This window comes from Protomyctophum parallelum (genome assembly GCF_964188405.1).
Source record: "Protomyctophum parallelum genome assembly, chromosome: 6".
NCBI lineage: Eukaryota > Metazoa > Chordata > Actinopteri > Myctophiformes > Myctophidae > Protomyctophum > Protomyctophum parallelum.
The window spans coordinates 1,229,628-1,244,380 of record NC_139701.1 but is presented as its reverse complement, the minus strand read 5'-3'; the positions used below and the strand labels follow the sequence as shown (position 1 = coordinate 1,244,380).

The following is a 14,753-nucleotide window of genomic DNA, read 5'->3' as shown; positions in this document are numbered from 1 at the left end:
TTGTTTTCCCCGCTGTTCATTTCAGATGCCATGGTGATGTAAATTAACAGTTTAATGATTATGTCTTGCAGCACATTCCCGTGGTGGGCAGTATATTTGGTGATTCATTCTACGATCAGCAGATGGCTTCAAGACAGACCAATGCATTGTCTCATCAGGTGACACAATCCACGCAATGCATGAATCGAAAGTGATAATCAATGACTAGTAGTAAACTGATATGTTGAAGATGTGTTCACTCTATGCTAATAGGCATAAACCCACAACTAGCCAAGGTTTATTGATTGGTTTAACAACTCATGTGGTATCCAGTAAGCTACTAAGCTAGTTTAACTCTTACGGCGCTTTATGACCACGACCTGACAAAGATGTGACGGATCGAAACGTTTACTTGCACCCTGTGAATTAAAAGGGCTTAAACTGTCTGAGATGCTCCAGTGCCTTCCTTCCTCTAAGGGCCGATTCATACTACTATTTTAGAGCCGAATAAAAGTCCGTTCGGCGCTGTAGAGCCTACAATGTGACGTCATTGGAGATTCGGGGGGGGGGGGGGGGCGGGTACCGTCCTAAAGTCGGCTCTTCGGTGCTACTGAAAATGTCTGACGAGCCGAAATCATTTCGGCACTACAGCGCCGAAACAGCAGTAAAATAGGAGTATGAATCGGCCCTTACAGCACTTTAGTTTACAATCGTCAACATAACTTCACCGCGGGAGTTTTTCACTAACCTTTGTAGAATCACCACATGGTGATTGTAGCTCCATTTCACGAAAATCTGCCTTAAAATAGTGCCATCGTGCCATCAGTGTCATAGTGTCGAAAAATATTCCACCACCGCGAGCAACAACAACAAGGGGGAACAGCCCGACATGGAACAACAAGGGGGAACAGCAACAACAACAAGGGGGAACAACAACAACAAGGAGCACCAACAACAAGGAGCACCAACAACAAGGGGGAACAGCCCGACATGGAAGCCCTGAGAAGTTGTTTACTTGTTTTTAACCTCCGGTCTGAAAAGTGATCAAAAACGGCCAAAAATACAATTCAATACAACTCGTCTTTAACCCGTTTAGACCTGTTGCATCTACTGTATACGTTGTTATACTTTGAAAGTAACGCCCTACTCGATCATGCTACAGCATCACAGAAAAGATTACACATCAGAACTAAATCGTATGTACTACAGTTAGGAAGAAATTAGATTTTGTTTTTTTTCATAAATATTGGCAAGGATGATGATGACTTACTGTAGTGATGGCTCCACAACCGACGGGCCTCTAAATTTGACAACAAATATATGTTTTAGTAAGTGTTTAAAAGGGTAAATTTAAATTGTTTCTCACTTTGTTCTTCCCAAAAATGGTGTCCATCTAGCTGGAACAGTTCAACATGATCGAGAACCCCATCAGCTCCAACAGCCTGTACAATCAGTGCTCCACCCTCAACTACACGCAGGCGGCCATGATGGGCCTCACTGGGAGCACCCTTCAGGATGTGCAGCAGCTAGGATACAGTAACCATGGCAACATCCCCAACATCATCCTCACAGGTACCCCTAGTTACCCACATACCACACACACAAACACACACCATAGATAGGTGAGATGCAAGTAAGACGTGCGAACGCAGGAAGCGAACGCAGCTCGTAAATTGCAATAGCGTGACACACACACACACACACACACACACACACACGTTAGACAGTGTGCTGTGTACACACACGTTAGTTAGACAACGAAGCGCTGTTGTGGCAGTCTGACACAGACACACACACATATTCACACACAGACACGTTAGACAGCTATGTGTGGTACACACACGTTAGTAGTGTGTACAGTAGTCCTTCTACTGTAGTGACTCTGCTAACTAGTGTGTTGGCATAAATAATAATTGTTCATAATATACAGCATCGTTACTGTTGGGTGGAAAGTGCGGAATGTGTCCTTGGCTTCCATTGAAAACTGTCTGTGCGCAGCATTGGGGTCTGATGTCGGAACTTTTGTAGAACCGTTTACATTTCTCACTCTAAAAGTCTGAGATGTCTTTAACAAAACAAATACTGTATGTTGACTGTTAAGCCTGATGCATACTCCAGTACCAGAACAACCAATGTCAGTTTGGTTTGGCAGATCCCAAAACTAGTACAATATGCATTCAGAGGTTGGGGTGGGCGGGATCAGAACTAATGGTGGGTGTTTTCCGCCTCTGAGACATTTGTGTGTAATTCGTTCTGCTACCGTGACGACTGGTCAGACGTTCCGCTCTTTCTGCTCGTTCCGTGTTTCTGCATTCATTCAGTGCAGCTTCAAATTCATTCCGTATAATCTGTCACTTGTCTACTTGAACCATGCATCTCCTAACACGTGATGCTAAATCTGTATGCCTCACGTCCACGTTATATGGTTTCTCCATTGGCAACGGAACTTAACTTACCTCGATTTAGCAGATCATTTCCATTACGTTTTGAACTCGACATGGTGAAAAGGCATTTTTCTTGTAATGTTACATCACAATGGCATGAAATACGGACTTTACACGATTGGACTGAGTCTCCCTTGTGAAATTATATTTCAAAGTTAGAAATTCTATCATGGTGACACTACTGCTTTGCTAGTTTTCGCTGTTGTCCGTCAGAGCTTAGACGGGGCTAACTGGTGCTATAGGAAAGGATGTTGTAGTAGTATTAGTGTGTAACTTAAGATTCCCACTTTAGACAACAAATCAGAGTAGACGATATTGACAATAACAAAACCTGCACAAAGTTTATTTTCTGTCAGTGTTAGTGACTGACTGGTTTCTCAAGTGTGACCCCACAGTCTGGCCAGTGACATTTAACCACTAGATGTCACACTTGTACACCTCTGTTGTATAATGTTTTTGTTACTGTATTTCCCTGTCAACCTTATGTGGCACAAAAGGCAGTAGTCATCTGTGCAACATTGTAATGCAATGAATATATTCAGGGTAAAAACTACCTTGCCCAACGGAAGCAGTTGGACAATGGCTGCTGTCAGTTTGCGGATCACACAGGAAAACAAAAACACAAATTCAGGAGTTTTCACGTCATAACAAAATGACTACTACTTCACAATCTTTTTGTTGTTATATCACACCTTTAAAAATAATAATTATTATTATTACTATTATAGTTCTCATACAACGTTCTACAATCTACTTTATATACATTTAAAGGACCACTTCACCACTTTTCAACCTATCTTCATATAATAGGTTATAGGTCCTCACTAATAATCATGAAAACATGGCACGATTTTTTTCTACTCAGTCTGTCTCATAGGAGGGCTGTGGGCAGTTTAGAAACTGTCTTCCAGTGACATCATCATTAGGCAGATTCTTTTTAAACAATATCTTTTTACAAAAATGTTTAGATTTTCATTATCGTGAGAACGATGGCTTCCATTTTCACATTGCAACTTTTCAGGACTAGAAAGCCTGCAGTTTCTATTAGCTTGTATTCCCCATCGATTATGTCACTGGAAGACGGTTTCTAAACTGCCCACAGCCCTCCTATGAGACACAGACCGAGTAGAAAAAAATTGCGCCATTTCTTCATGATTATTAGTGAGGACCTATTATATGAAGATAGGTTGAAAAGTGGTGAAGTGGTCCTTTAAGCTATTGGACAACTTGTTGTGTAATTGTTGATTAATTAATTTATATGGCCAAAAAAAAAAAAAAAACAATATTCCAGTAACGGGGGAGTCTCCGCCCAGCCTTTCCAAGGAGTTGACCAACTCTTTGGCCGGCGTCGTCGGCGATGTGAGTTTCGACGCCGACTCCCAGTTCCCGCTGGACGAGCTGAAGATCGACCCGCTGACCCTGGACGGACTCCACATGCTCAACGACCCCGACATGGTGCTGGCCGACCCCGCCACGGAGGACGCCTTCAGGATGGACCGGCTGTGAGAGTACCAACCGCACTGTGGCCCCGACTGAAAAGCATAGATAAAAAAAGGAAAAAGGGAAACGACGACCCCACTACTTGACTCTGGAAAGGAGAGAAATTATAAAAGGGGGTTTGGTGGCCGACTTAAACCTCTCCCCGAATTGCATGGCCGTTCAGCTGTCAGACCTCCTCGCCCTTTTTGAACTCTCAAAGCCCTCCTGAGACGATGCACCACCAAAAAGACATACATACATACAAACAAACGAGGAAGAGGCAGAGACGTCCTATTGGCTTGCTGGGGAATGGCATCGTTGCTGTCATTATTTTTGAATGAGGTTGATCCGCGCGGCGCTTTCGCTAGCCTGCTCTGTTTACAGTGTATAACATACCTGCCAACATGTACCCCAACAACAACAATGCACATTAATTTTTTTGGTCACATTTATTTATGGTTTATTAATTTTTTTCTTTCTTTTCCTACGGGAAAGCTGCTTGAAAGATTTGCTAAACTGTGTCCGTTTTTGAATGCTTTTTATTTATTATATATAAATATATATATATATATATATATATATATATATACATACATATACATATATGTATGTATGTACCTGCGTACACTTACATTTTAAGTGCAAAATACCACAGTCGAGTGGTTTCTACCCTGGAATCAAGTTATTTGGTTTCTCCATCATACTTTACAGCTTTCTCTCTCACTCAAAGCTTTATTTTTTGACAACCAAATGTTTATATTGTCAACACACTGTATGATGTTTGTGTATTTATACATACATTTTTTATTTATTATCTTGGTTTATGATTTATATTTATATTGTTTATATATGATATATTGCATTTCATAATTTAAGTTTGATGCCAAAACGCTATCCTGCTGTAGTCGTGTTCTACAAATTGCACTGATGTGGTTTGCGTCTTGTTTATTAACTAATGTATACATATTATGTGTTTATTAAGCTTCTTGGTTATGAGTGGAGTGCAAAACCTCCCCATATTTGCTCTCTGATGATTCATGTAGGAGTGGGATTTATCCCAGTTAAAAATGGCCTGATAAAATCCGGGCATACTCAAATTTCTCATCTAGGAAAAACAGTACATGATCCCAAAAATAACATTTTATTCAGGTGCTTATTTTGAGTTACAGTAGCTGAGTGAATAAAGCAGGCTTTGAAATGTAATGTGACAGAATATCCAAATTGTCTTCATGCCAATATATCTAGTAATGACCTATCCCTTTGAAAAAATAAGGTTATTTTTAAAGCAGAGAACACTAGAAAAGTTCTTCAGAAGCAAATCTTTTTGAAGTTGTCACTGTGAGAACACCTGATTTTGCCTTACATGGATATTCTACTGTTCTGCGTTAGTGTCTAATGTGACTAATGTATTTTCGTCACTTCTCGTAACATTTTTCTTGTATTTGAAAAGGATACTTAACTTATCGGTCAGTGATTATTTGTGGTTATGTAATGTAAGGTTTGACAAATCAATGTACTGTATTTTGTACCGGTAAAGTTTCTAGCTAAACTCTCGATGTTTTATAAGATTACAAAAAAGAAGAAAGCAAAAAACCCACTACTGTCTGCAAAGTACTGTAAGCTGGGTTTAAAGTCTTTGAAGGAAAGTGCAAATATGGGGAGGCTTTCCGCTCCTTGGCAGGGAAGCTCTGACAAGAACTGGGATGAAAAGCTTTTGTGACCCTGGCCACAAGGGCTCGGGTGTAAAACTATATTCATGAATTTAAAAGAAAATGTTGCCGTTTGAACAATTTAAGTAGTGAATACTTAAAGGGTATTTCACTTTAGTACAATTCATTTAATTCTTAAGTAATTGTCAAGTAATAAATAAATACATTTATTGAAAAAAAAAAAAAAGAAAACATCAAGCAGCTTAAAAACTCTGGGGTGTACACACAAGCTAGATTATATGTTAAAATGACTTCATATGTGTATTAAAGTGAAATACCACATGAACCAATTCTGGGGTGAACATTTGGCAAACATTGCAAATTACAAGCTCAGGATGTGGTCAAGTAGATCGGCTATTTTCTGTGAAACATGGTGTAGAGAGAAATACTAGCAGACCTACACGGTTAACTAAATATATAGGGTTTAAGTGGTTCCAAGTTTAAAAATGTGGATTTTCACAAATGAAATACATTTAAAAAGTGTGTTCATCAAATGTTTGGTACAATTTGGTACGATTCACATCTCCAAAAAGTTTTTAACGTACATTTAAGTTAATGTATTAAATGTTCTTGCATCAAACAAAGAGCTGCTGGAGCCAGTATTTGCGTTGAGAGATTCCTGCTAATAACCATTTATAAAATATATATTTCTAAAAAATGAAAGGAACTGAATGTGCTATTGATGGTATCAAAGAGCCACACAATCTTGCTCAAACAATCAGGGATGTAGTATAGAAATGTGTTTACATCTTTTTTCTAATTATGATTGGTGTTTACACAGAGTTGTCTGCAGGACTAACATAACGATATGAATCGCTACATCCCTGTCAGTTCATTATCCATTCTAGTGTCATCTGTCAAATGCTTGTCTCAATTGAGGGCTATGAGCAAGCCATGCCTCTAGAGTGTGACTATAGTATTTAGCATGTGTTTTTCTTTTTGAATTTGAGCACAGTAAATTAGTAATACACCTTTTTGTTTTTGTCAGAGCTTCCCTGTGGTGAAGTTTTGTATATTGTAATGTCTACTGTATGTACAGAAGGGTGAAAAAAAAAAATACAGATGCTTATCATTGGCTTTACACAAATCCGTCTGTGAGATGCTGTCCCATTCCAACTTGTAAAAAAAGAAAACAGAAAAGAAAAGAGGAATCACGTTTGGTTTAGGACAAAACTTCTAAAGTTCTCCGACTTCGTTTTCAGTTAACATTTAGTTATTTTGTACATGTCTTTTTGTTTGCCTTCAATAGATTTGTGATTCCTATGCAAATGAGATTTTAAGAATCTGACCATGAGATAACAGAAACTATATAGAACAGATGATATAGATTATTCCATAGTATATATCCAAATGTTTGTTTTTAAATAGCTAGAGTTTGTTTTTGTTTGTGTTTTTTGAGCCAAACTTCAGTGGAAGATGCCAGGTCCATGACCATTCTGCCTAGTGGTGGTTTGAGCCTTTCTCTTCATTTCCACGTTTCTCTTGTTGAACTGCAGTCATTCAGATTAGGGTTGCAACGGTTAATCTGGGTAATCGATGTATTAATCGATTAATAAAATAAAGTGAAAATTTGAAAATGTATAATCAAATAATTGATTAATCTCTATCCCATTGATTAATCTCTATCCCTGTGTCGGGGCTGTTTCCAAAAAATGTCAAATTGTGAAAATAGGCGATCGACAACACACTGCGAGTCTGTGACGTGTTGGGAGCTTGTCGATCAGCTATATTCATTATTTTTGCACGACACGATTATTCAATTCATTAAAAAGGTAAGCGATAAGAGTATTTGCGAAGAACATAGTTGTAGCCCTAATTCAGATGAACCATGTACATACGCTAGATCACTCTTAAGAGAATGCATGACTTATAACAACCTGACAGTCCAAATCCCTGAAGGTCTATCATAGCTATTCTAGTTTGGTCCGTGTGAGATAAAAGATAAAATGCAAGTGGCAACTAGTCTAAAAGGTATAGGGATGCATGCCTGGGTTTCTAACTAACTCGGTATCTTGTCATGTGACACTTGTTGTTGTCATGTGACACTTGTTGCCAACTCCGTTTCTCCATAACTCCTAAAGTCCTGGTTGATATCAGAATATGTTTTTGTGCGCCTTCAGATTTTAGCCAGTTACGTAGTCACCAAAACGACCTTTTGCGGTGTGCGTCCTGCAGCTGTTATAGTTGGAGGATGCAGACCGTTGTTGTTCCACTCTCTCTTCATACACTGTAGTGCAGTGGTTCCCAAACCTTTTCACGTCAAGGACCCCCCAAATTGACACTAAGCGGACCCCCATTTGAAGAGATATGCCATGTCCCATATATGATGGGTCCATTTGGTTCCATTTGTGCACTCTCAAAGTTACAGACCCATAATGGTCCATTTGGTTCCAAACAGCTGGGGACCCCCTGGAACTCCCTCAAGGACCCCTGGGGGTCCCTGGACCCCACTTTGGGAACCACTGCTGTAATGTCTCCCTACAAACCAAGAGTTGTGATCAGGGCTGCCACCAGCATGACATTAAAGTTGACGGTTAAAGGGATATTTCACTTTCAAATAAAATGAACATAAAAATGAATGGAAAAATCACGGATATTAACAATAGGCCTACTTTTTTGTATTGTATGTATTGTTATTATTTTGTGTGAAATATCCCTTTAATTGTCATACAATGATTTCATTGTGTTTTTGGGCATTGAACATTGGAACATAAATAGAAATTATGTTTGTTTGTTTTTTAGGCTTTGGACACAACATTGCCCAGGGCAGATAGGATATTATGACCAATACCAATACTCAAAATAAGCATGTAGCCTACCTATTGTACTATGGCCAAAATTGGCCTTGATTCATACACTTTAGAAATAGATCTACAAGCTCACAACACAACACAAACTTTTCAGTTTGTAGATTGTCTATTTCCATGCAGATTAATGGGAAGAATTCAGTTTATGTTATAATTGTGACAGGCCTGATTATGATTAGAACTGCATTCTATCCAGATACGCTAACATTGAATCCAGACCCTTGCAGCGCACTCACACGTCGTCTTGTTTTTATGTTCCTATTATAAACTTGGCAAAGAAAACGGAACCATGTTTTCCTCTTCTCTTTATCTCTCGCTCTGGCAGTGATTGAAGTGATTGGCGTAATGGCGCTTGTACCGTTTGTTTGCATACCTGGGACTTGAACCTGTGTCCCACAGTCAAATGCATGACATGATAGCCACAACAGTCTGGTCCTTTGATACATTATGTGTATATACTGTATAGTGTATGCATATGAGATTTATGTATACGCTCAAGTGGAGTATTTTCAAAGCTGCATTGTGTGATATGTTTGATAGTCACAAGGCCTGACAATAATACACTACTACTGGGCATAACCCTAGTACCCACCAATACGTGCACGCGCCACTTCTCCGTAATGTTTGTAAAACATGTTATCAAAAGAAACCAGAGCCTTCACTCTGCGTCTCATTGATGGGCTGTGGACATTATGGAACTCTTGTCTACCAATGACATCACACACACGCAGAGTTGGCATGTTGAAATAAGCCATTGTTCTCGCATTAACCAAAACAAAGGTTACGTTTGAAATAAATGACCAAACCTACCGATGATGTCACTCACTAGTACGCAGGTTTCTGAACTGTCCACAGCCCTCCAACAAAGAGAAAAGAAGAAACTGTCCACAGCCCTCCTTTGAGACACAGACTGAGTACTATACAAAATGGTGCCATCTTGTGATTATTAGTGAGGATAGGTTGAAAATGGGTGAAATGGAAAACAGCATAATTCCTCTGTTTTATCGTAAAAGGCCCTGTATCGCACAGTGGGGATTCTAAAGACATGGCTTTAATAGTTTTATTTGCCTATCATGTCAGGTTATAGACTGGATTAAGTGTAATTTTGATGTTTGTTTTGTTTTTTCTATTGTGCAATGTTTAGTCAGCTACTGTAGTTGCTTCGCACTTTATTTGTGACTTCCTGTTGAAGGAACAGAGACTGTTCTTATGCCCTATGTGAATGCTGACTGTTTCACACCAGATCTATACTCCGGAAATGTTTTCATGTCAAGAGAGAAAAAAAAATGTATTCTGTACATTTTCCTTTGTAAACTATTTTTGGCTTGTCTTGTTCTATTTTTTATTTGATTTTGTACCTGTGAAGATTTTTTTTGAGGGATGCAAAACTAGAAAGGGCTTAATCCAGTGCAGCTTGTTCTCCTGTGTCGTTGGAAAGAAATCAGTATCCGAATGTACTTCTTGTGTTGACCATTTCTTCATCTCTCATGTCATGTGATAGTTGGTTTTTGGGAAGTATGTAGTGTTGTGAACTGAAGTTGGTTAGCCTTTGGACCAACTAAGACTATCAGCCATTTATTTGATTGATTCTGACATATGCATCTTTGGCAGTCTTTGAGACTTCCCCAAATAGTGTTTGGAATTATGTGCGCAGCAGTTTCAACCTGCCTGTTGTAAGTTGCTCTGTATGTATATATATATATATATATATATATATATATATATATATATATATATATATATATATATACATATGTTATTATTTTTTACTAAACACTGTTTGGGGAAGTCTCCAATACTATCAGAGATGCATAAATGTCTGAATTGCTAAAAGAAATCTGACAGTTTTGGTCCAAGGCCATGAAGTGGGAATGTGGCCTTGATGGATGCTTGTCTTTGGCCATCCATAGTGCCACTGCCAACATAGTGCTAGAGCCAACACTAACAGGAAGGATGAGGGGCTAGTGGGCTTTTTATGGAAACTCCAAATCTGTTTTCCAGAAAGCTTCAAGGGAGTGGAAAACGTTAATCTACTCTAAACATAATCATAAAACTGGTTCACTTTCTCGTCCTCAGTGCATGTGTTGGTATACTGTCAAAAAGGATGTTGTTTATGTCTAGATTGAGGCAACACACATGCTGTCACTTAAAGGCCCACTTCACCCATTTTCAACCGCTATCCTCGTATAATTGGTCCCCACTATAGTGCTCATGATAAAATGGTTAAAAGAAAAACAAATCTACTTGGTCTGTGTCTCAGAGGAGAGATGTCGACAGTTGAGAAACCTGCCTACCAGTGACATCATCGATGAGGAATCCATCCAAGCTAAAGCCATTCCTGGAAAGTCAGCATGCTATAATTGTTCTCGCATTACGATCACGTCACTGGTAGGCGGGTTCTGAAGTGTCCACAGCCCTCCTATGAGAGACAGACCGAGTGAGGACCAATTATATGAAAATGGGTGAATTTGTCCTTTAACATGACTATAATGGGGCTGGGCAATATATCGATATTACATCAATATTGTGATATGAGACCAGATATTGTCTGGGATTTTTCATATCGTAATATGGTGATGGCAAAAGTGTTGCCTTTTCCTGGTTTTAATCACTTAATAAGCCTTATTTTATACTTTAAAAAATGGTCCAAAATTGCAGATCTACGAGCTCACAATCAGTCAATCGGCTATTTTTGCAAATTAATAAATGATGAAATGCATACACATGTACATTATCGTCAATATAGATAATAACTATTTGGTCAAAAAGTGATATATCCATATCACCCAGCCCTGGATGATAATAAACAATTCCACAGCCATTCTCTCTGACCACTGATCACATAACATTAGTGTTCTAGGTGTATTTTACAGCATTCACAAAAAGCCTAAAATGTAAACATCAAACTCAAAGGATTTACTCTCGTTTACACCGTATAGGTGACCGCTGTCGGACGGTCCACAACCGTTAACTTTTCAGGAAATGGAATCAATGGATCCAATGTAGTTCTGTTTAGTCACAACTAAGCTCTTAACACTTTTCATAGGTTCAATATTTATTTAAAACACTTGACCATTATAGGGGTGTGTGTGTGTGCGCGTCACGCATGTGTGTGTGTGTGTGTGTGTGTGTGTGTGTGTGTGTGTGTGGGCGGGGGGGGGGGGGGGGGGGGGGGGGGGTAAACTTGTAGACTGGCTATTTTGGCTTCTTTTGCATGGCACTGTCATACAAAGAAGTGAAAACTAAGTGGTCCATGGATTGCTAAACATAAAAAAGATAAAGTACAGTATACTGTATGGATATGAAGGGTTTCTGATTATGGGATGTCACAAATATACAAATGTTGAATCATACAGACCACCAATGGCCCCATTCTGTGTTGGTTTGACCACACAGTATAACGGTGTAACTGGTAATCAAGCTAAATCGATTCATTCGATTCCAAAAAATGTAATACATTATAATAAAAATCTGTCCAAATGCACCGTTGCATCGCTAACGCGATGTAATGTGCTGAAGAGTGATGGAAATGTACAACGTTTCAAACTAGGTCAGTGTGTGTGTGTGTGTGTGTGTGTGTGTGTGTGTGCGTGTGTGTGCGTGCGTGCGTGTGTGTGTGTGTGTGCGTGTGCGTGAGTGTGTGTGTGCGTGTGCGTGTGTGCGTGCGTGAGTGTGTGTGTGTGTGTGTGTGTGTGTGTGTGTGTGTGTGGAAGGACACATCCTTTTTACGGTACGGTATGGAAAGTGCTCGTGGCTCAAGCAGAGCCAAGTGAGGAGGTTTGTACTTGATGCTGCCTTGGTTCCCTTGAGGATTTTATTCAGTCTGAAAATAGCATCCCTTTAATAATAATAGGTTTTCTGAATCTGTGGTTCTCAACCTGCGGGGCCCGGGCCCCCTCCCCCTTAATGGGGCGGGGCCCGGGCCCCCTCCCCCTTAATGGGGCGGGGCCCGGGCCCCCTCCCCCTTAATGGGGCGGGGCCCGGGCCCCCTCCCCCTTAATGGGGCGGGGCCCGGGCCCCCTCCCCCTTAATGGGGCGGGGCCCGGGCCCCCTCCCCCTTAATGGGGGCGGGGCCCGGGCCCCCTCCCCCTTAATGGGGAGTACCAAAGATCACAGGGGAGTCCTTCTCTGTTTGGTGATAGTCCAAAAATGAAAACATGTTGACAGTCATAAAATCATCTTTAATCCGCTTTCAAGTTGCCCCCCCCCCCCCCTCTTTTGGGCAATTATTGTCAAAAATATAATAAAATATACGTATATTTTTGTTACAAAAAGTTTGATTTTTTTTAAATAGCTGATCTACAAGCTCACAATGCGTTGCATTGCTACACGTTGTTAGTTTTCTACACGTTAGTTTTTAGATTGGCTATTTTCACTATTCGACTTACGAGGAGGACTAGTGTGTGTGTGTGTGTGTGTGTGTGTGTGTGTGTGTGTGTGTGTGTGTGTGTGTGTGTGTGTGTGTGTGTGTGTGTGTGTGTGTGTGTGTGTGTGTGTGTGTGTGAGAGAGACTGTGTTTAGGGGTGTGGGTCTAAGCTCAAAAGGGTTGGGAACCACCGTCTTTAATAATATGAGGTTTTCTGAATGATCCACAGTCCACTAGTAAATAAGATTAGCGCCCTTGGAGAACATGTTTAAGTTGCATCGAAGCTTCTAGTGAGAATAGCATTATTATGACTGTTGTCCTGTAAGTCATAGTTAAAGATCTGTAGTATTTATCTGTTGCTGTGTGAGAAAATGAAAAGTAAAAAACCCTACGTGCACCGTTCTGTTTATAATATAAAATAAAATGCTCAAATTAAACTTTGTTGGAAGGTGTTTTCCTCTATACAATGTCTACTATGTCTAGATTAACAGTTGTTCAATTTAATTGTACAATATCACAATCTCCTGAATGCAGGCCTACTTGATCCTTTTGTATTCTTTTGTTTTCCTTTTTTCCCCTCTAAATTATCATTATCATTATGCCATTGTCATTATGCTAATTAATTCCTCCCCACACACATCTCTGTGTTGCTACAGTATTTGCTGTTGTATCCTACTGACTGACTGACTGACTGACTGACTGACTGACTGACTGACTGACTGACTGACTGACTGACTGACTGACTGACTGACTGACTGACTGACTGACTGACTGACTGACTGACTGACTGACTGTGAAATATTTGTGATCAGAGTTTTGCTTTTGCACTAAAAGCTGTCACCCCAAAAAAGTTATCTATATCAGTTGTCAGAATTGATCAAAGCCAATGTATTTTTATCTTTTTTAATCAAAGTCCATAGGTATTTATACATACATGGTGTCAGTTAAATCTTCAAACGTTATAAGCCGAAAAATAAAATATACAGTTGACATTAAATCATTTTGTGCCAGTATTGTTCTAGAGACAAACACATTCAAATAAAGAAAATGGCTCATTTGGTACAAACAGTCAAACACATTGGATACAAGATTGTAGAATTGACATATTTCAGAATAATCTTTTGATTATTTATTTTATCTGTATAAATCTGATGATTATTTTCTCAGGAACCCTTCCAAGCCAGGTATAGATTCCAGTGTCGGAATTCAAAATTGGAATGTTTCCTAGAATCTTTTTTCCATTTATTAAGACACCAGTTGAACCTGCTGTGCCCTGTATGTGTCAAAATCTTCAGGCAGAGTATCTAGAAAGCGAGAGATAGAGAGAGACAAACAAGAGGATTAGGGATGTGGTTAATTTAACAAAAATGTGTATTCTCTGGTATATTGTGAACTCTGCCATCCACTTAGAACAAAACTATATTTTTATGGGACGCTAGCCCCTCCTATATTGAGCTAGTGTACATTTTTGTCCTAACAAGCATTAAATGCCATTGACAATGAAGGGAGAATTTACGTCATGTGTCTGAGCAAATTAGCTATTATGTCCTAACACAAACATTAAATGCCATTGACAATGGCATCAGGGGTGGGCACAGACGATGAGAGGGCCAATGTAGACAAGCAAATCGGCTATTTTGATAATAGCGCCCGTCACTTCACACGGGTGTGATTTTTATAGTTGTAGGTATGGTGCTGGGTGTGAATGGCGTGTGTTTTAGAGTCACCGTTGCAGCGGTAGCGTAGGTTGGACCAAATGATGTTCTCCTGCGAGAAGCAGAAGACCCCCAGCCGTCCCCCTCTCATGGTGGTGTCTACGATGATGCCTGTGTCCGCCACCATCTGAGGACCCTCGAAGAAACGCACCCTGTTCACCAGGAAACAACCGTTTACACGTCAACAACAACAACAACAACAACAACAACCAGGTAGGAAGCCATATTAGAACGCATTATGACACACTTTTTTC

At 39.8% G+C, this 14,753-nt stretch overlaps 2 protein-coding genes across 2 annotated transcripts in view; one reads left to right on the top strand and one right to left on the bottom strand.

Moving 5' to 3' along the window:
• Positions 1–9,689, top strand: part of crtc1b (CREB regulated transcription coactivator 1b) — a 36,590-nt gene extending 26,901 nt beyond the window's left edge. Inside the window, exons 12-14 of the mRNA XM_083767353.1 lie at positions 72–158; positions 1,377–1,551; positions 3,715–9,689. Coding sequence (XP_083623479.1) covers positions 72–158; positions 1,377–1,551; positions 3,715–3,929 — 477 coding nt within the window. The 3' untranslated portion in view covers positions 3,930–9,689. The remainder of the gene's footprint in view (positions 1–71; positions 159–1,376; positions 1,552–3,714) is intronic.
• Positions 9,690–13,673: 3,984 nt separating this feature from the next.
• The window catches only part of comp (cartilage oligomeric matrix protein), an 18,837-nt gene continuing 17,757 nt past the window's right edge, over positions 13,674–14,753 (bottom strand). Inside the window, 2 exon segments of the mRNA XM_083768037.1 lie at positions 13,674–14,088; positions 14,512–14,651. Of these exon segments, the coding sequence (XP_083624163.1) occupies positions 14,030–14,088; positions 14,512–14,651 (199 nt within the window). The 3' untranslated portion in view covers positions 13,674–14,029.